General features: G+C 41.2%; 1 protein-coding gene across 1 annotated transcript in view; it reads left to right on the top strand.

Annotated features, from left to right (window-relative positions):
• LOC138056455 (cadherin EGF LAG seven-pass G-type receptor 2-like) overlaps positions 1 to 22500 on the top strand; it is a 50870-nt gene that overhangs the window by 16877 nt on the left and 11493 nt on the right. Inside the window, exons 6-26 of the mRNA XM_068902249.1 lie at positions 1018 to 1178; positions 1697 to 1961; positions 3025 to 3309; positions 4286 to 4434; positions 5393 to 5639; positions 6331 to 6432; positions 7740 to 7834; positions 10193 to 10402; positions 11393 to 11461; positions 12222 to 12375; positions 13542 to 13691; positions 14168 to 14252; positions 14889 to 15000; positions 15292 to 15338; positions 16114 to 16237; positions 17702 to 17805; positions 18382 to 18484; positions 19085 to 19238; positions 20217 to 20283; positions 20770 to 20836; positions 21753 to 21862. Of these exons, the coding sequence (XP_068758350.1) occupies positions 1018 to 1178; positions 1697 to 1961; positions 3025 to 3309; positions 4286 to 4434; positions 5393 to 5639; positions 6331 to 6432; positions 7740 to 7834; positions 10193 to 10402; positions 11393 to 11461; positions 12222 to 12375; positions 13542 to 13691; positions 14168 to 14252; positions 14889 to 15000; positions 15292 to 15338; positions 16114 to 16237; positions 17702 to 17805; positions 18382 to 18484; positions 19085 to 19238; positions 20217 to 20283; positions 20770 to 20836; positions 21753 to 21862 (2860 nt within the window). The remainder of the gene's footprint in view (positions 1 to 1017; positions 1179 to 1696; positions 1962 to 3024; positions 3310 to 4285; positions 4435 to 5392; positions 5640 to 6330; positions 6433 to 7739; positions 7835 to 10192; positions 10403 to 11392; positions 11462 to 12221; positions 12376 to 13541; positions 13692 to 14167; positions 14253 to 14888; positions 15001 to 15291; positions 15339 to 16113; positions 16238 to 17701; positions 17806 to 18381; positions 18485 to 19084; positions 19239 to 20216; positions 20284 to 20769; positions 20837 to 21752; positions 21863 to 22500) is intronic.

The following is a 22500-nucleotide window of genomic DNA, read 5'->3' as shown; positions in this document are numbered from 1 at the left end:
TCCAGCAAAGTTTTTTGTCCTTCTTAGTTATTGTTTGGGTGTGTAATAAACAAGGTTTTTGACAGTTTTGTAAAGTAGCGGACGTACTTCTGAAAGGACCGGAAATGGCATTTTCGGCGCCGCAAGGCGCCTTGCGAGAGACGCAGGCGCAAGCTACCAAGGGGGTCTGGGGCCTTCCCCCCCCCCCCCCCCCTAGGAATTCTTAAAATAGAACACTCAGAAACGCTGTTTCCAGTGTTTCTGAAACTCAAGATTTTGTTTCCCAGGCAAGGCTGGAGTTCGCTCAAATTCTCTTTAAAAAGTAAGTAAAAATATTATAATAATAAAAAATAAAACAAACCCCTCCTTGGCCTTTTGCAGAATCGGCTTGTTGCCATTCAGCTTTGGATTGATGCATTTATGATTTGGACGATTTTATTTCAAATACTGATCGTTGAATTTTGTCATAGATATTCTTCCATACACCAGAGCCTCGGTTATGACCCGAGGCTCTGGGAAACTCTGTGTCGGAGGACATGCATCCTAGGGTTCTTGTAGCCAAAAATTGGCTATTTTAACCTTTTTTGCCTGCTCACTCCTCGTGCTAACATGAATGCACCAATCAGAGACGCTTTTTATTGTTCTTAACGAAAACCAATGAGAAGACACTTTGTTTCAAGGTTCCCCAGAGCTCTTTTCTCCCTCTGTCTTGCACAAAAGAGAAGAGCTCTGGGGTCGAAATTGGGATACGTCACTGAGAGACCGATTATTGCGCACGCGCATACCAAGCAATGTTGAACAGAGGTGGGGGCCAAACCGTTTCAACATCGCTGTTCAACAAAATGGAAACTGTTTTGGAAATTCAACTCACTGGTAGGAATTACAATGCTATCACAGGGGAACAGTCCACAATACTATCTGAGAAAGATAATGATGGGCTGTAAGCAATGCGTGGTATTGAGTGAACAGGCTGGTTGTGTGCACATTTTTCACCAGTGTACAACATTTCATGGACGAAACATTTCCCCTTTTTTGCAGAAATGACATACACCCGGTTCTTCTCCGGTCAGAGTTTCAAGCGGCTAGGTTATAAGACCAAGGTTACCCTGACGTGGCGTGTCTCCATGAGATTCAGGACGTCCCGGCCTTCGGGAACTTTGCTTGATTTAACTTTTAAATCGTCGTCCTCCCTACTTCAGGTCAGTAATAGACCATTTTTACAGTTCTGTGCTCAGTTAATAAAAGCGAGGCTGGAGTTGACCTTGTTTTGATACAAACCTCACTGCTTTTCTTATGTAGATAGGAGTTTGTTAGCCTTACATCAACATGATTTAGATAAGAAAAGCAACGAGGTTTGTATCAAAGCAAGCGGCTCTGTCACGAAATTTTATCAAATTCAGCAATGGAAATTGGCACCCAAATCAAGCGAGTCGTAAATCTCTGTCGTTTGTAACTTATATTATGTTTGCTAGACAAATTATTTTTGTCACGGAGATTTGATTTGTGATGTTTAGAAGTAATCATACTCATAGCGAGTATGAACGTGTCATTAGTAAAACTGCACAAAATCAACTGCACTGCTGTGACACAGCCTCTTTACATTTTTCGTTGTGTGTGATCTGAATATGATGTCCCCACTCGAGCTCCCCCTTCCCCTAAGGTTATAATGAACGATTAAGACAATGAGTTTTACAAAGTTCTTTCTCTCTTCTTTCAGATTGCTGAGGGCAAAATATCGTATGATTACAGCGACTTACCCACCATTCAGGTTCCTCACATTCAAGTAAATGACTCAAGGTGGCACCATGTTGAGGTCCTTTGGACATACACATCTGTTGTAGTGACAGTGGATTACATTTATCAAGTGTCTGTCCCATCATCTCATGGCAGTGATCTAGTTGAAGCTAAGCAGTTTTTCTTTGGTGCTAGAAAGAATTCTACGTCGTCTGCTGTTTACGGTGGATTTAGAGGCTGTTTGCAAGGTAGATTACGGAAAGAATAATTGTGCCGCACGCATTAAAATGCGTGCCGGACGTAAAGTACGGTTAAGCGTGGTTGACACTTGGACGCAAATGCAAATGCAAACGCAAGGAAATACCCATGTAAACTACCTCAACGCAAACGCAATCACAGACGCAAGAAGACGCATTTCACACTTATGAACCAGGGAAACGCAAACGCAAATGCAAGGAAATACACATGTAAACTACCTCAGCGCAAACGCAATCACAGCCGCAAGAAGACGCATTTCACACTTATGAACCAGGGAAACGCAAACGCAAACGCAAGGAAATACACATGTAAACTACCTCAACGCAAACGCAATCACAGACGCAAGAAGACGCATTTCACACTTATGAACCAGGGAAACGCAAACGCAAACGCAAGGAAATACACGTGTAAACTACCTCAACGCAAACGCAATCACAGACGCAAGAAGACGCATTTCACACTTATGAACCAGGGAAACGCAAACACAAACGCAAATGCGAATACAAACGCAAGGAAATACACGTGTGAACTACCTCAACGCAAACGCAAACGCAAACGCAAACGCAAACGCAAACGCAAACGCAAACGCAAACGCAAGAAATGAGAAATTTTCCGTTTTCTTGCGTTTGCATTTCGCATGTGTGAACCGGGGAAACGCAAACGCAAACGAAAGTTGAAAAAAAACACACAGGTTCATTCTCGTCCACCATCATTTTAAAAGGACTTGAAGTGCGCCTGCGTGTCTTACTTCCCTTGCGTTTGCGTTGGACGTGTGAACTTAGTTTGCGTTTGCGTTTGCATATGCGTCGTACGTGTGAACCAGGCTTTATTCTTCCATTAGGGACTTAACACTAGTGTTAAAATCAAGTTCTATTGTTCAGTGTTCCCCTTGGGATTCAAAACACCTCTGAGTTGACACTAGAAAAGTGTTACACTCTGTTTCTCTCAAGACAGTGTGACCTCAACCATTGTTTTGTGGTGTTGTCGTTGCCGTAGCCGGCTCTATTGTTTTTTGGCGTCTTGCTTATTAAGAGCTTTGTGTTTCGTCGTCAGGGGTTTACGTCGAAACTGGAGAGGTCAACATGAACAAAGGTGTCGACCAAAACGTGAAGGATGGATGTGAAGACCAAGTGCGATCCCCTTGTTTGTCCAATCCGTGTCCTGTCAACAGCACGTGCCAGGAGCAATTTGATTCCTACAAGTGTCTGTGCCCACCCGGCTTCGTTGGAAGGCACTGTCATGATATCTGTTTGCTGAAACCGTGTCAGCATGGGCTTTGTATTCAGAGTAGTTCAACGGCAAAGGGATTTTACTGTTTATGCCCCAGGCAATACACAGGTAAGCTGCATGTTTTGTTTTTACAGGAGCTAAGTCCCCAGGGAAATTTGCTTTGCAGTGCTGTGTTTAATTTACCCCGGGTTTGCAGTGACACAGCAATAGCGTTTCTTAGCAACCAACACCGAAACGCAAACCAAAACGTGGTTGCTTATCACCGAGTTTGTGGTTGCTCAGCAACAGGTTTCTTGGTAACCAACACCGCAACACAAACGAAAACGTGATTTAAAAAACGTTGTAAGAAAGAAAGAAAACGCTTTCCTGTTATTCCATCTTGTTCGCGGTGCACAAGATTAATGGAGTAATCTAGAACTGAATTGATACCAACATGTACAACATACCAAGTTAACCTCTACGTTACTAACCGTGCTCGGGACCGTACAAGGGAACATTGGCCCGAGGTCGTGGTGGTACTAACCCTCGCTGCGCTCGTTCCGTACTGCCACGACCTCGTGCCAACATTCCCCGGTACCGTCCCGAGTAAGTGAGGTAAGTAATGTGTTTATTATATAGCATTGTTTCTTCGAGCGATCGACCGCCGTTCCGACCAGTGTCATTTTTGAGCAACTACCACACCCTTGTCATAATAGTCATAAAGTGATTACGATAACGCGAATTTATATTGTGAGATGACGTTCTCGTTGCCATCCGTCGTCTATACTTAAGTTCCCTAATATGCTAAAGCGCATGCTGTCGAGAACAAGTGACCCATTTTTTTCATAAGCTTATCATTCTGACCTGATTGGTTTGGCCCCTTTGTGTACTCAACATCAAAGGACTGACTTCGTGGACTGTTGGACAGTTCTTCGTTCCCGTCGAAGATAAATTCCGTGGAACAATTTTACTCTGGAGACCAGTTTAGACATAAGGAATTGCTGTTCCATGATAATAGAAATAGCAATTTGCCTGATCTTTTTCCGAGCTAGTAGTCCTGGCTAACCAGAGCGCTTCACTCAAATTGTGTCATAAATATTTGCAGGTGAATTCTGCGAGGTCCGTTTGCAGACACCGTGCAAAGACGGATGGTTCGGTAGCCCCAGCATTGGTATCTGTGGTCCTTGTATGTGTGACGTCGGTGTGCATCTAAATCCTGTCTGTAATAGGACAACCGGGGAATGTTACTGCAAAGTAAGTACATCATTGCTCGGGTAGCCCATTGGAATATAGGCTGTGTTACAAATTGTTTCTTATTTGTTGCATGGGTGAATTAACAATCAGCGTTGTCTGTATTCTTGTCCACAGCGATGTTCGTCTTCGCAGTGGTCAAAATGTTGTTGACTCACGAGACGCAGCAAACGAAGATCGTTGTCGATAAGAGTGCAGGCAACGTTGAACCGCATTCGATTTTTTTGTTTACCACAATATTCAACCTCGAAGAAAATGTTCATTTCAGAACGTGACCAAGACAGTGACACAAAGAATGAGCAAACGTTGTCTATAACTTTCTTGCATTCTGATTGGTTTATTTCCCAAAATGAGCGTTTCTGATTGGCTATATAATTGTGTGACACATGGACGCGAGCATGACGCAAGCAGCGTTGTCTAGGCTCTTATCGACAACGGCAAATTAGCACATCTGGGGCCGGTTGCTCGAAGCCTGGTTAGCGCTAACCGTTGATTATGAGGTGTCAAAAACTATAGGTTTCCATGGTATTTAACGCTGGTTAGCGCTAACCATGCTTCGAGCAACCCGGGCCAGATTGCGAGATTACAAGCAATTGTGGTAAAATTTACCTGATAAAACCAAATTTTGGTGTCTCCCTCCCCACCCACAATTTCCATCTTAGTCATTCATTTACATCGCGATAACGCGGACTGTTGGACAATTTCAATACCTAGCATTGTTGCGGGACAATTGTCACGTGATCCTAGTTTGATGACGTAGTTCCCACGAGTCTCTTAGAGCCTAGTGGTAGAACATCCGAACTAGTAATCGGAAGGTCGTTGGTTCGTGTCTTGTTCGGGAGCTCTCGGATTTTTCCCGAGTATCCCCGAATCACATTGAAAAAAATATCATCTCTTGATGTCTCTGCTATGTAGTGGAAATTATCATCTTGATATCTTGTGGTTTTTTTCCTTTTCTTAGCCGAAGCATTACCGCAAAATCTTGAGTTCCAAATATTCAAAAGGTTCTCAAAAGTCCCCAGTCTTCAGTGAAGGTTGCTTCAGCTGCGACTGTGAGGGTATTGGCAGCACTGCAGACACCTGTGAAGTGGCTAACGGACAGTGCCCATGCCAGCTCGGTAGGAGCGGGGCAAAAGATGTCATCGGGAGAAGATGTGACACCTGCAAAGACAAGCAAGGAGAGATTGTTAGAGGGAAAGGGTGTGTCGGTGAGCAGCCATAATCTTTGCATTTGGAGATTCAAACGAAAACGAAAGGTTAAGAAATTATAACTGACAGCAAACAAAACAAGTGACTTCTAATTAACAAATCGAACGTGGTTCAACGTTGTGTGTACCCTTATCCACAACGATATTCGTCATCACAGTGGTCAAAATTTTGTAGACTCACTCGTGGGTCCACAACAAATTGGTTTATTTCCCAAAATGAGCGTTCCTGATTAGTTATTACAATTGTGTGACACATGGACGCGAGCATGACGCGAGCAGCGTTGTCTAGACTCTTATTGACAACGGCAACCTTAGCCAATGAGATTGCGAGATTACAAGCAATTGTGGTAAAAATAAGATTTGCGCTGTGTCAAGTCTTTCGTGATGTTTCCATCTCGATCACCCAGTGCATTATGAGAAAATTATCCCATGATTGGACAGGTTCCAATGCATGGTCGTGACAGAAAGACCTGGAAGGAAGATATCATTGTTGTATGGATACTAGCATCGGTCAAAGAGGAAATTATTTGGAACGCCAATGTGTCAAGCTTCCCAAATATGTGCCTCAAGTCTCTATGAGAAATGTTGAGACAAATGAACTAATGTGTGCATCATTTAGGATCGGTTTTTTTTCGGTGCATTTCACTACAGTACCCTCATCTGTCCACTTTCTCTTGTAACGTTCATTTAGTGATAAACACGTCTTGTCCAAGAGCATTCGCTGAAGGCATTTGGTGGAATAAAGCAAGCTTTGGTAGAATGGCTGCTGAAGAGTGTCCCTTTGGCTCTTCAGGTGAGCTTTTAATTCCTTGTTATTAAGCGTTTTTTTTTTTGCGATTAGGGCCGGCTGACTCATTTGTGCCCATTTCTGATTTGTTAATTTCTTTCTGTTTATTAGCAAGAGACTATGAGGTGAAAGAACACATCCCCCATACATGGGGCACTTCCCATGGTAATCTTTTTCAATCTAATTTTAGCTCGTAGTCAAGGTGCGAGGCTATTTTAAGAAAGAGACCTGATTGGTCAATTGTAATGACGTAATGACGATTTCGATTTACGATTCACTGGATCATGCGACGGCGAGAAAAGTCTTCGCAAGTTTCTTCACAATGACATCTGATCCTCTGACCATGGGCCGGGCGGCCATGGGGACGAAACTAAAAATAACTTTCTCAGCGTGGCGCGAAGCTTAAAATAGATTGAAAAAGATTATCATAGGGCACGGGGATGTGTTCTCTCACCTGATAGTCTCTTGTTATTAGTGATTAGCGCCAGTTTCTTTCACCCAATCAGAAGCCTTGTTTTCCGGTTTTCGAAAAGAGCTTAAACAAGGACAGAGGCCAAGAGCTTCTTCTGCAACTGAAAATTTGTCACCGAGTTCACACGTCCTCCTTACAACGTAGACGACGTTCTTTTCCACGTTGCTAGGAAATGACACGAAATTTGTCCGAATTAACGACTGCATGGGAACTGGCACCCAAATCAAGCGAAACGCTAGAATAACTGCTTGAAACATTTAAAGGAGGCTTGAAATGGATTGCATTTGGTGTTTTTGAAAGCTCTTCAGCGTAACAGTTTTTCAAAGTTGATCTATTTCGTTTTAACTTAAAACATGCTTGCTCGACAAACCATTTTTTTGTCACGAAACTTTGATTTTGTTGTTGTTAAAATGTAATTTCCGAGTTAACGTTAAGGACGTTGCATACTAATTCAAAGGTATTTTTGCGCGTTTTACTGAATATGCTGGAAAAGCAGATCTTAACAAGTGTTATTGAAATCCAAAAAGAAAACTGGGGGTAACCACGCATTCTTCGAAGATATTTAACAATATTTGTAAAAAGCTTTAAAATACAAAGCAATGTATGGCATTCTTTTCCAAATTGAGGCTCAATTATCTGTGAAAAATGCGTGGTTACCCCTAATTTTCCTTTTAGATACCAAGATCAGTTGCTAAGTTCTGCTTTCTCCGCATAGTTTTAAACCACACAAAATCAATTGTACTCCCGTGACACAGCCTCTTTAAGAAGCCTTGAGCTATAACGAATATAACTCTTCTTTATCTTTTTTATCATGTCGATTCTTATAAATCTTTCACTACAGGAAAGGCAACTCGGTTTTGCGACAAAGATGATGGATGGCATAATCCAAGCTTACTTTCCTGCGTTTCCAACTCATTTTTGGCTTTGCAAAAGAAGGTAATGATTGAGGGCATGCAGTTACGAGTATCACTGAACTATTTATACAAGACTCTTCATTTCTCACATGTAATCACGATAGTTCTATCGAATACAATCGAATACAATACAATCGTTAGGCTATTAGTCTCTCCCCGATGGGGCTTCTCAGGACTAATTTACAATACTTTGTGGGGGACTTTAGCCAGACTGCTTGTTACGCAGTTTACAATTGATTTTATGGAAGTGAAAGATAAGGTCAGACCATAACACCGGGGACTGTGTCCCCTACTCTTATCGAACAGTGAGTGGGTTCTTTAACGTCCCATACTATTTAATTTCCAACAAGGGTTATGAGACGGGACCTCCGGTTTACAGTCCTTATCCGAGAAGACAAAAGGTAGCACATTCTCCTCAGTTATTTAAAGACCCTGAGTGTTGGTCCGGCCGGAGTCGAACTCACGACCTCCCGCGTGACAGCCCGGTGCTCAACCACCGGTGCGCGGTGGTAGCCAGCCTCAGAATAGGGAGCTTAAGCAACGACAACGGCGACGGCAACGAGAACGTCATCTCAAAATATAAATTTGCGTGATTTTAATCGCTTCGTGACTATTTCAACGTTTTTAAGATGACAAGGGTGTGGTAATTCCTCAAAGATGACACCAGTCGGAACGGCACTCCATTTTAGGAGAGAAAATGAAAATTTATCCTCAAGTGCTGACGTTCTTCGTAAAACCAAAAACTTGGCTATTTGACGTTGTTGTTTTGCTGACGACGGCAACGAAATGGACGAAAGTGAAAAACGCACGTGCAGGGCGTGCGATGCTATTGTTTTTAACCACTAAATATGCAAATTCGTGACGTTCTCGTTGCCGTCGCCGTTGTCGTTGCTTAAGCTCCCTAATGTGTTGCAGTTTCCCAACGGTCCCCTTCAAATGAAATGAACCCCTTGCGGGACACTCAGGGTACATATTTGCTCTCTCTTTGTTTTCACGTCTTATATCTCTCCTTTCTTCCCATCTCGTTATTTCCCATTACGTAATTTCTTTCATTTTTTCATTTCCTCGGCATTTGTTTCATTTCCACCCATTCCTTCTTTCTTAACGGCTTTGGACCTTTGACTAGCTTTGGTACCTTCGGTTGGGTACTGTACTACAACGTTTTCGTAAAATGTTGCGAGAAGCGGAGTATACTTTAGGACTGGGAGACCCGGGAGAGGGGGGGGAGGGGCGTTTCTCAAATTTCCGAAACTTTTCGGACATATTTTGGGTAACATAAAACGCCTTTATTTTCAAAACTAAAACGTCGTAGTTGTTTTCTCTGGTCTTGAAAACATGTTCAAATGTCAATTGTATAGAAGTGACAAACAACGAATCGCGTTTCGGACCGGACAAATTTTCGGAGCTTTTGAGAAACAGGCCCCTTAATCGGTATTTACTACAGCAGACTCACGGCTCGCTATTGTAAATTCCACACAGATCTCCTGATACTATTTCATCTGATGTGATGTAATAAGTCCATATCTATTCTGTATCCTCTTGCATACATATATACATACTTAATTGACCACTCCGCATAGGGGCTTTTAGTAATGAGGCAAAGAAACGTAACAGAACACAGCGAGAACAAAGAAATCCCAACTGGCCGGAGACGAACTACTTGGCTATTAACAAGCGCACTTAACTATTAGAGTGTAATGTGAAGTGCTACTTTTCTACCCCAAATGAGCCATGTGAACGTTAGCCCTACCTTGTATTTGTACATGTTTATTGCCGTGACTTTAACATCTTCAGTTCCCACGGCCTGCTCCCGTCTGACCTTGTAGCTCAGTCGGTAGAACAGCGGTGATCTAACCCGAAGGTCGTGGGTTCAATTCCCACCCTGGTCAGAGTTTTTCTCTGTCCTTATGTGGGCCCATTTCCATTAGTAGGGCCAACGCCTACATGGTTCATATGGGGTACAAAACTAGTACTTCAGATTACACTCTAAGTCTCTTGAATTAAAAGTGCTACACGGCCAACGTTTTCAAAAACGTAACCCTTCCTATTAACAAGCGCAGCCGAGAAGATGAATCAGGGACTTACAGGATCAAATTTAACGAGCTTGAGTGGTCAGGACGGATCTCCTTATCTCAAGGGAAGCGCCCTGCCTACTTGGCCGCACTGCTCCCTCGGTATAAATTTAATAATGGTTAATAATTAGAGTTATATTTCAGCTGTTGGGAGGGGTACACGTGCGACACGCATACCGCGTCGCCCTTTTGAACAATTAACGAATTCCACCAATATCGCTCTTATTGTTTCAGTCTAATACTTTACGTAGCCTTCTCGCGCGCCCTTATTTTGTTCCATTTATTTGTTTGTTTCTGTCTTCTTTTAGCTGTCAAATCTAACCTCTGGAGTCGTGAATTGGGAGCCTGCGTTTGCCATTGATCTGGCCATCAAAATGGATCTCGCCATAACCTTATCGCCGCGTCTCTACGCTAGAGACATTGAAATAGCTCTCAAGATTATGACAACGCTGTTTGATTATGAAAGTCAACAAAATTCCAGCACGCTTGTATCCGCCCAGACCAAAGAGTTTGCCAAGGTATGCAATCTACCTTTACGTAAGACTCGCCTCTTTTTTTTTTGTCCAAACAGACAGACAGCCTTTATTTTAGCACGACGATAGTACAAGCTATGCAGCTTATGGTGTCGCAAACGATGAAACATTGTTTCCCGAAATCATGTGTTTCCTCGGTGCGCAAACGAGGAAACATTAGCTGCGGAAGCAAAATGTTTCGAACAAATTCAGAAACATTTTTGCTTCCTCAACAAATGTTTCCTGGGGCCGCAAACAATGTTTCCTCGTTTATGGGCGCCTTTGAAGCCTCAAACCGCTGGCAGGAACTGAACAAGGAACAGCCGGGCCATCATTGAAAATGGTTTCTTAGACTTCAAGGCTTCATTAGCTGAATACGTAGATCTGAACTGTCTTTCTTGCGTGGGTTGAGTGATTGAAATCGGAATTGGACTGAGTGCGTTTCATATCGTGTCTGTGGTCGGGTTTCTTTAAGACTGGTTGTAGATTAGCGACGCTAGTGTATGTGCGAGGAAAAGCGAAAACTGATAAACATGATTTAATTTGTGTTAATTTGTTGATTTCAGTTTACATTGTCCCCAATTTGTACTCCAGCGCTAGAAGACTAGACACTTGAATAAAGTTCCTTTCCTTTTTAACATGTCGTGAATTAGTGTCCCAACTTAACTTTTGAATCAACGCGGGAAATTGACCGAATGCATAAATGGCGGCCAAAAATGTATTATTTTGTTTATGTGCTAATGAGACTCACTAGCCTCGCTCTCAAGCAACAATTCTTTTGTATTTTGTCCATGCAAACGAGGCTAGTGAGACTAATTAGCACATAAACAAAAGAATATTTTTAACCGCCATTTATGCATTCGGTGTATATAAAATAATTAGATGTAAGAAAAAGATTCTCTAACATGGATTGTCCATTTCACTCCATACGATTTCATTACGTGACACTGAAAGCATGCAAAATTTGTAACCTCAAGATTTGATTTTTTGATGCAGGTCTTGCTTCAGTCTGCCAGCATGTTGTTCAGCTCAGACAATAAAGATGTATGGGATCACGTTCAAGAGGTATCTGACTTCTTCCGGCGTGGTGACGTCACACTCTGCGCCTTTGCGAATCAATCTGGAACCGCTGTCGTTCCTAAAGGCCGTTTCTAAGTTCACTTAGTCGAAGTGGGTGTCCAACGTATTCAATGAAGACCACCGGTACCAATAGAGAGCTTCAGCAATGTGCTGAAGACACCAAAATTAGGTGTAACGAGTAAAAAATGCTGGCCGCCCGAGTGGCGCGCGTATTGGTTCAGTACTTCAATTGCGGTCCTCTGCAGAACAACAACGTGAAAATTACCATATTTGAGGTTTTACCGACGACGTTAGCATCAAACGGACAAGTTTCTATTCTATATGTTTGTTTTAAAGGCTTTTCTCTTCATCCAGTTGAAACGTACTTCATTCACTTTGTACAACTCGAAAAGGGTGAAATAGAGTGACTCAAAAGATTTACGATCACGCAAATGTCTATCTTCAAGTGACGTTTTCTTGGGCATCGCCTTCTTCCTTGCAAAATCTCTCTCTTGATTCTGAAACTGCGCATTAGAGCCGGAAGTCGGTGATTAGCGAGTTTCCTGGTTAGACACCAGTCCTAGATCGTTAGTCTCAGTGCTGACTGGAGAAGATGTTTGGTAACGTAATTGTTGAAAGACAGAATTTATTCATCGGTTCGATACCCATTTTAGCTTACATGTTTAGCGAGCATTACTTTGTTTTGATTGCAGACTTCCTTTTTTTCTTTTACCAAATTTCTCTTCTTTCTGTATTTTTTTTACAGTATTCTGCAGGGACAGCTGCTCTGCTTCAACAGATGGAGAACTTTTGCGGTAACCTCGCCAGCGCCCTGCCATATCTGAAAAGAGATTCTCAACGATATAGACGCTCCACGGACAATATTTTGCCACCCTATACAATCCTAACTCCGAATATAGGTAATCAATCACTTCATTTCACTTGTTGTAAATCACTTGATTTGCACGAGTCTTCCAGTATTTTTTAAAATTTAAATCTCCAAAGCCGAAATTTTGCTTTTTACGTCTTCTACACGTTACGTAAACTTGCCAAAACTAGCGGTCATTTGACCCAAGACCAAGCCGTGAGAAGTATGGGTCTTTTGCATTGCAATGCAAAACTACGTTAAAAACAGGAACTTAAGGCATTCTGTGATCAGTGTTAAGTCTAGAATAGTCCCAAGCCCCTCGCAGCGTAGTCGTGGGCCAAGTGATTGGTGGACGACGTGAGGACACGATGATGAATTTTCGATTTTCATTTCGAAGACAATGATCGGTGCTTCACGTATGCGCAGAAATGCACCCAAATTAAATTCTCACCCGATTTTGATATCCAACTCGAAGTTTCGTGTTTAATCTCAGCCTCTCCTATTTTCGATAATATGGAACATGTTAAGATTAGCGTTATCATTAAGCATGCTGCTGTTCATCTCTACTCGAGGAGAAAAGTTCAGGGACTACTTTGTGAAGGTAATTGTCTGTATTCCTAAACACAAGAAATGATGAAAAGCAGGGAAGCATTTCGTGAAGATTCTCTTAATTGCCTTTGCCACTATTGAAATGTAGAAAATAAAACCCTCAGAAAATTAGCCTTGGACGATTCGTCCTCTCTTCGAAAAGTGTCTATGACCTTGCAAGAGAGCTCTACATTAAACTAGAACCTTAGGACAATATTAAAACCAATGTCTTAGACCTAACAACGAAAATAAGTGCTTTAGACCCAATCATCTGTAGACAGGGTGCGAATAATCCTGGACTAATTGTTTAGGGGGCGAATTGTCTAGAACCAGTCAAAAATTTCAAGTGGCTTTTTAAAACTGGAGTACTGGTAGTAGTATAGTACGAATGATTCAAAGAGCAGCACGTCTTGAAACTTCACGCGAAATTTGTACCTCAGCGCGCGTTCGACGTGCTGCTCTCTGAGTCACGCGTACCATTCGTTGCGTTCTCAACTGATGAAGGCTCTAGCACCAGCCGAAACGTCTTGAACGAAACATCAAAAACTAGTCAGTGTCGAATGATTATTTTACAAGATGAAGTGGCTGTTTTATTTTTTGTTAATTCTTGATGTTGTCTTTTTCTTGTAGTTATGGACCTTCAGCCAGTGTTTGTCAATGGATTTTCAGGCTTTTCCTACCCGGAAACCCCCGATGTTTACGGTGATGGTCCGTATAGAATATGGCAAAACATATCTAACAGAATCGACATTCCAAGCAATTTCTTCCAGAGCGCTTTAGGTAAGAGAACCAGGGAACTGACAGGTGCCGTTGTAGACTTCATTACGGTTATTTTTCCAGCCGAACTACAGTGCCGAAGCCAGGAAATGACCAAGTTTGGAAATCCTACAGAGCGGTTGCCAATAATTTAGTCCCGTGAAACCGATGCCATAACTTCCGACCGATCGCAACTGACGTAGAATCACATGACATGCCAGGCTGCGTGTTTTCCCGCGCCTAGAGTTTACTGTGCAGCCGGTGCTTAGCGCGGAAAAACACGAACGAGGAAATCACAATTGTAATATTGTTTGTCTTTGATTGGTCGAAAAAGTGGCGCAGGATTTTTGAGCCAATCACCAGGCGTAGAAAACCACAGCCTGTGGCGGCAAGCAAACATGAAACGCTGTTACAGTCAAGTCCATGTTCGAGTTAAACCTTTTCAGACCTCAGAGTGCCGGAGATATTCTTTAATAACTTATTTTCCATCTTGTTTATAGGAATAAAAAACAGTTTAGGAATTGGTTTCATGATTATCCAAAACATTGGAGATCTGCTGCCTAAATCATTTGACGCAAAAATCAGGTACGTAAACCTCAGGAGTTTCCTAAGAAGTTTGAAGTGTTAGGATAAGTGATTTTTTTCCAAGTATGCTATAGTCATGGTTGATAAAGCAGTCTCTTTATTCATGAACCAGGGGCAAAAAATAGCCATGGTCTTTAATCGATAGTTTACTGTATGTTAGGTTTATTTATTCTTCCCTTTAACTCTTGTCAGTCGACCAAACAGTTTCATTCGTCCGTGCTTTTTTGCTATCGGTCCGCTTTTCAGTACTGAGTAGTATAAAAGCTTTGGGCGCGATTGACGTATCACCGTGCCTTAACTGTTTTAGAGGGCGCCAAAATGGCTGACAAGCCTTGCAATGCTTTGCCCTGGTCGGATAACGACATTGTGTATGTACTCTCCATTATAATTAATAATCGCTTCTTACCTTTATGTTCCTCTTCTTTGTGTTGAGTTTTTCTTTTTAATGTTGTTTCATATCATGTAATTACACAGAATCTACAAGAAGACAATTATTTCATTCGGTTTTCGCAAGATAGCATATATTATGAATACCCCTGATCTGTTAGTATGACACGTCTAAAGCATTGCTTAAGCAAATAGCAAAGACATCTCAACAACAGATTACGATATAATGGACTCACACTTCTCTTTTAGGGATACAAAGTACAAAGTTGAAGTCAGCTCAGATGTGATCTCTGTGAAGTTGCCTGAAATGCAGTCCGCGCCATTAGACAGTCCGATTGTCATCTCATTTGCCAATCGTTTGGTATGTATCTTTTTACAATGTGCATTGTTTCGTGCAACTTGTGTCGCAACGTAACACAACGTAACACACCTTACCACGGCGCGCACTCGTTGCGCAGACACAGTCGTAGTAAGAAACAGATTCGAAAGTGGTATCACGTTCCACTTTTCCTGCAATTCTCTCCTCACAATTTGACCGTTCACAAAGCAAGTTACCTCTGGCAAATTGTGACGTTGCAGGAAGCGTTTCACGAGACAAGCTGCGCAGCGTTACATAACCTTTTACGTTAAAAAATTGTGTACTCTCTTTCAGGTAAATCGTTCATCGTATATCTGCGTTCACTGGAACTACTCAATTCCGTAAGTAATTGAGATATTTTCAAGTATAGTGTTTTTTTGGAAACAGCATCAGACTGCCTTCTTGGAGTCAAAGATTAAAGGAGCTATGTCACGTTATTTTAGGGAGTTTAGGGCAAATCTTTAGTTAATCACGAGTTTAAAACTCGAAAATAGTAATCTGGAATTCCTTTACTGATAAAACTATCGTTACACCACAAACAAGATGATTATGAGCAAAAACGACCTTTATCCAGGCGATTCGCCATAAACTTGAAAAACGTCGGGCCGACATTTTTCAAGATTACCCAAATGCAATCCGTTTCAATCTTGTCCATTTGTGTCCATTCATTCTTCTCTTTTCTTTCGCTGTATTTCTTTTATGTTGTTCATCAGTTTTAAGTGGTTTTTGCATTGTCTCATTCTACTGTTTGGGCATTTTGAGTGTCAGAAAATTACATCATGCACTTTGCGTGACATAGCCCTTTTAATCCTGGCCGGACTAGCACGAAGAAACTAACACAGAGAAAATGCTGCTTTAAAAATGAGATCTGTAAAAATGATTGGACCGTCACCTCTTGCGCACAGGGAAGTTATATTGTTGGCTCCGTCTGTCAACATAATTCATGAGCTTTCGCAGCTTGGGGCAGGGGACGAAGTCCTCGTTGTCATGTCTTGCTCTATTCTTTGTTGTAAAGCGCATTTTGAAGAAATCAAATAGTGAAATGTACTGTATAGAAATCTTATGTCATAAGATATTTTACTTAGTACGTGTTGTGATATTGTCATGTTGCCATAGGAACACACGTGGCGGCGGGTGGTCACGCGATGGTTGTAAGCTGAAGTCGTCCAACGTCACTCACACTGTCTGCGCATGCACGCACATGACAGCTTTTGCCGTGCTCTCCGACCTCAACCTTCAGGTATCGTTAATTTAAGCGCTTGTAGTAAATGATCCACTCTTCTACTGAGGGCGACGACTATGTCCACTCGACAACTTAATTGAATCGAGAACTGGTAGTGTTAGGAAATGAATTTCCACATCCGAAAAGTTTAGTTGTCGATGAGCGATACGTTTTGTTGCAGCCTCGTTCAATACTGACAAGAAATGAAGAACTGCTGACTTTAAGAATCGTTTGCGTGGCTGCGAAATAGACTTTAGTAATCGCGTGTGGCCCGGATTCGATTCCCAGACTCGGCGTCATATGTGGGTTGAGTTTGTTGGTTCTCTACTCTGCACCGAGAGGTTTTTCTTCGGGTCGTCCTGTTTTCCCCTCTCCTCAAAAACCAACAGTTCATTTGATTTGCGTTAAGTTGTTAATTTCAGTTAACAGTGTCTCCAATTAGTGCTCCAGCGCTGGAAGACTAGACACTTGAATAAAGCTCCTATCCTTTATTTTCCCTTTATAACTTGCTCACTGATGAGAGAAAAGGATTTGTCGATAACAAAACGGCCGCGTTTTTCATCGACAACTAAAGTAGTTTTCCTTTTGAAAAGGAAAACGTTTTTGTGTCGACTGCTTGATTTTTCGCTATGCACGCGATTTTTTGCCATCGGTAACTTTCTGTTATCGTAAACTTAAAAGTCATCGATAACAACTTGCTTTGTCTGTGGATGCCCTTACCTTACTCTTTTTACAATGGATTTAACATGAAAAGACTATGAACTCAGTCGTCTCCCGCGGAAATTTGTCCGACGGAAAATGTCACATATGAATTTGAGGATAACAAAGCGCCTTAGAATTGCGAGTAATATCCTTTGAAGAATGAAATACTTAAGCTTGATTTGGATCATTGATAATATATATCTCCTTCCTGATTTATGCGATTTGTCTCGCTTTGTTTTTGGCGATAGCAATGAAGGATTTTAAAGTTTTAATGCTATCTTCTCAAATATAATCACGCTAAAAATGGAAACAACATCGACGGGGTGGTTTCTGCAAATCAAGGCATTGGATTAAAAATTCGTAGACTAGGTGGATCGTTGCCTTTTGGGTCTTCTAGTCCAAAATTTATTCCACTACTGAAGCTACAATAGGTGGTCGCTTATCTTGTAATTCATACTAAACGTCTTGACTAATTTCATCTGAGTATCTTGAAACAACGAAGTAACTTTAACGAATCATAGCATATTCTGACCAGCAAATCAGCCAATCATAATGCAAAAGCCAATTCATGCAGCCGCCGAAAAGAGCGGGAAAACGTAAGAAAGCAAATCAGAATTGGTTCTTGAGTTTGTTTTACCTTGGCCAAGAATTTGGCGCGAATGTTTTGGCCAATCACCAATGTCTCAATACAAACTAAAGCAATCGCAGGATTACTTTAGAATTTCGATAAAAAACTGCTCAATGTTGCATTCCACTAAATTTGTCTTTATTTTGTTGTAGTACCCTGAGGTGGCTGCTTTTTCGATGCGTTTGGTGACGTACGTCGGCATGTCTGTGTCACTATTTCTTTTACTTGTTGCCTTCATTCTATTTCTTCTAATGAGGTACGTTTATCCCCTTGCCGCCGCAGCATCAGCACCTATTTTCTCATGACGGTCGTCCACACGTTCCTGTTGTACAGTTTATGAGAATTTCGGATTCAAACACTTAGGTGCTTTATTTGTGATTCGTATTTTTCATCCTCGCAACTTGTACCTTTGTTGATCGGTCAATCAATCAATCTTTATTTAAACTTACAATATAGCAGCACACTAGTGCTAGTGTTACTAGTGTTAGATCCTTGATTTATGATGGAGCTGAATTATTAAATGCTTTATACACTAGTAAAGTGATATTTGAAAGTCTTCTATTATACAGTGTGGCCTTTCTGGCTTTCGTTAATAGGGATTGATAATCCTTACTCTTGTCTTGAAAAACACTCCTTAATGCTCGTTCTTTTAATTTTTCAAGTTTGTCTGAATCACGTTTAGAACAAAAGTGCCATACAGTAGCACAGAATTGCTCAGAATTGTTCAGAAAAAGCTGTGTCTACAAGGAACTGAAACCAACAGGTTCCCCTTCGTCCAGACAGGACGTATGAATAAATTAATCTTTGGTTTAATCTTGGTTTGTTTTTACAGAAAACTAAAGAGCAATTCCATCTCAATACACAAGAACCTAATCGCCGTTATCTTTCTGGCGGAACTGACTTTCCTTATTGGAATAAACCAGACAGCAGATCAGGTAAAATCCATGTGATTAAATTTTATAAGATGCAATTTCCGTCAAGACGGTGGAAAGTTCCTTATCAAAAACAGCCGAAGAATTTCCCCTCCACAAAGATTCGTACGGGATCATTTTCATTGCTAAGAATTTTAGCTCTAATTGTTTTTTCTCTTCCTTTCATTAATTCTATTAGTACATGAAATCGCACTATCTTCTCATATAATTTGGAAATTGCAAGTGTTGTTCAGTTCTAAAGATCTCAAATTTTAGAACTTTCGAAACATGACGAGTATCGATTTGCTCGGAGTTGTAGGAGACTTTTTATTAACAATACGCTCATCAATTTTCTCGATCGATTCTCAAACTGAACTGCCTTCAATCAGTCATGAAAAACGTTCATGCAGTAATGAAGAACTTCTATCCAAGTTTAATTACTTTTGTGGACTTTGAGAGCACACACGCGTGTTTTACTGTTTTCACGAATTTTTGAAAGGGAAAATCTTCAAAGGCTATAAGCTTATCTCAATGTAACGTATTTGAAAAAATGCACTGAGAGATTTTTTAAACGAACTCCGTAAATTAATTTAAAAACCATTTTGCCGAATTTTTTCCTCGCAGAGAATTTGCCGGCTTGTGGCAATTTGTCTTCATTATTTCTTCTGCGCCTCGTTTTCGTGGATGTTTGTGGAAGGACTGCACATGTATCGCAGGCTCAGAGAGAAGCGAAATGTCGACACTGGAAAGATGTCTTTCTATTACTTTATGGGCTGGGGTGAGTGAACTGATTTCACTGACAGCCACAAGAGTTAGGTCATTTTCATACAGCATTGTAAACAGTACCACAGGAAAGCATATATCTGTAGCTTTTTAAAGTATCGCTTTTCGGACATCGAGATGTCATTGTCAAGTGAAAGAATAAATTATAAGCCGCACTTGACAATGACATCTCGACATTGTCGAAACGTTGTGCTGACCTTTTAGCGTTTATCTTTTTGATTAATATAGTTTCAAAGTCTAAGTTTATTACGCTTTCTAACCTTTGATATTCGCGCCTTTTGGAAAGAAAAGTCGCTTAACCCATTGACTCATGGGAGTGAGGCTTAATAGATTTTACTCTGTCTAACAGCAGGCGATTTTACCCGTCAATTTGGCTGGGAGGTGGGGTGGTGGTGTTTGGGGATGGGGGTGGGGAGGGGTTTAAGGAGCTTAACAATCTTTGCCTCCACTCAAAAACTATGTCCCTTTTAATTTAAGGACTGCGCTTAAATATTAACTGTTGGTTTTTGGTGTTACCTCTGAGGATAATTTTTTGCCGTTCGTCTCTCCGATAATACGAGAATCGTTGATGAGTTTGGCATACTCGTAAAATGACTCGAGTGCTTACGAAAAGGAGTTAAACCTTCCGTTTGCTATTTCGGTCGGTGCTCTACCAAACAAGGCCATTAGACTAGATACAGGAGACAAACAAGGTTGCTAGTGGATATTTACCGAGCGGCTCTGTAAATGTCCACCACTAGCCACCGACACTGAGAAGAATAGTTGTTTTAGTATATACTAAAACAGTGCTCAAGATAATATAGCACAAAAAGATGATTTTAACTCATTTATTCCTGCAAAGATTACAAAATTTTGGGGCGCAAATTCCGCGCGAATAGCTCGGAGGTAAATAGCAAAGGCTATCTGAAGTTTGAGTAGCCAATATGCGCGCGAGTTTTAGTATATACTAATAGAATCTATTTTAATTTTTTAGGTTGTCCAGCGATTGTGGTAGGAATCTCGGCTGGTTTGGCAAGCGATGGTTATGGCAACGAGAAATTGTAAGTTTTTTTCTGTTTGAAGTGAGAACCAATCTATATTCTCACCTTTCGTGTAGTGGAAAATAACAATATGGCTTAGTATGCCGGTTATGAAGAATGTGCGTTCGTGTTACCTCCGGTGACACTTTCGTTTTCTTTGAACGCGGTCGTTCGAAGAAGAAGACTAAGTTATTGGTAGTACGCATGGGTATCTGTTTTCTCGATATCTGTGGACAGTGGGTCACGCAACATGTTGTCACACAACAACCAGAAAAAAATCCCGTCACGATTGTAAGGACGCTACAATCCTGGACTAAGGGGGTAATTTGAAGAGTAATTGTTGACCTTCGTTTCAAAATTATAGCCGAAAGGCTCGAAATCAGCGCTGGCACCACTTAACTGTTTTAAGCACAAATGCCCCAGTTGGCGCACAGAGCCTTTGAATTTTGCTTGCTTCTTCGTCTTTGTCCCGTGTGCACGGGCCTTAACTATTGATTTTTCTTTCAGCTGTTGGATGTCAACTGACGGGACCTTAATCTGGACATTCACAATTCCCATCATTATCGTCGTCGCAGTATGTTGATGTTTACTTTATTCCGTTAATTTATAGCAATGATCCTCGGTTGTTTTCTCCTTAATTCTAAATGTTGTGTGACCAGATATGTCCAGGAATTCAAGATGGCGTCGTGATACATTTGATACATGGCGTCGTGATTCTGTATGATGAATGTCATTTATTGTCCCCACCTCAACTTGCCTTTCTTACGTCCTCAATGCAATTAGACCTTATCCACAATTATAGTACTAGCCACAAATATGGTAAGACTTTACCCACAGATGCAGTAAGCAGTAAGAGCTTGTTCCAGTGAGCGCTCAAGGAAAAAGCAAAAAAGGGAAGCTGTTACTCGTTTGCGCCAGTTGTGACAGCTTGTATAGCCGTGCATCCGTGCCCATTAATAGACCACAGAAATTTTTACGTGGATTGAATAGACGATTTCGACTATACGGTGGCCATTTTGAATTATATGTTGATGTTCTTATAGCTATATTGGAAAATACATATTAATTTGCCCCCTGAGCATCCCTAATTTCTTTTCAAACAATGGAAATCAAAATGGCTGCCGAATCATCGAAGTAGTCTATTCATATGCGGTAACGCTAAATCAATATACAATGACACTAGAGCAGTTTGTTTTGGTAAAATCACATGATTTTGAGTGCAATTTGGTAGAAATAAATATTCGTCATCACAGTGGTCAAAATTTGTTGTGGACTCACTCGGCCACAACATTTTGACCACTGTGATGACGAATATCATTGTCGATAAGAGTACAGACAACACTGAACCATTTTCGATTTGTTAATTTTCACTCGTGTTACAAATGTGTAACTCGAGAAATAGCCAACAGCTTCGATAGAACTAAGTGGCCATATGAGGTCGACAAGGGGTGCTTTTTATTTGTTTATCGATTTATTTGTTGTCGTTTCAGCTCAATGCGCTTATCTTCATCATGGCTCTTGGCATTTCACTCCGCAAACAGTCCAAAAAGAGACGAAGACGACATCACCATCACCATGACATCGAACATTCCAACCTCAAGTAAGAACACACGAAGCGTACTCGGCTCTTTCTTTCGCAAAAGAACACGTTTGTGCTGAAGCCAATGACTAGGAGCTTTCCTTTCCCATACAAGCTCTATCAGTCAACCTTTTGCGAGTACCTTTCTATTTTTAGAACGCCACAAGTTGTTCGGCTCTGTACGCACTGTTTAGATTGACCAATCAGAATAAAGTCATTGTCAAACGTAGACAGAAACAGCGCAAGCAATGTATGCAAATTATTCAAATTGTGTAACAATGAACGAAGTGATATATGAAATGAATCATATACTGAACTGCGGATATGAAATCAAGTAAAGCTATGATCCTCGCAGTTGTGACCACAATTTTAGCAATTGCGTAGAGAAGCCTGCGAGGATCATAGCTGTACTTGATTTCTTATCTGTAGTTTAGTATATGATGCATTTCATATATCATTTCGTTCATTGATTCATTCCTCAAGGGAAAATTAGAACCCACAACTGACCAGCTCCTAAGGTCAGTGGCTTCATAGCTCAGTTGGTTAGAACGTCGCACCGGTATCGCGAGGTCACGGGTTCAAATCCCGTTGAAGTCCTGAAGTTTTTAGGCTTCTCTACGCAATTGCTAAAATTGTGGCCATAACTGCATGGATCATCT

The sequence above is a fragment of the Montipora capricornis genome, chromosome 7 (genome assembly GCF_036669925.1).
Source record: "Montipora capricornis isolate CH-2021 chromosome 7, ASM3666992v2, whole genome shotgun sequence".
Classification (NCBI taxonomy): domain Eukaryota; kingdom Metazoa; phylum Cnidaria; class Anthozoa; order Scleractinia; family Acroporidae; genus Montipora; species Montipora capricornis.
This window is presented reverse-complemented; position numbering and strand designations above follow the sequence as displayed.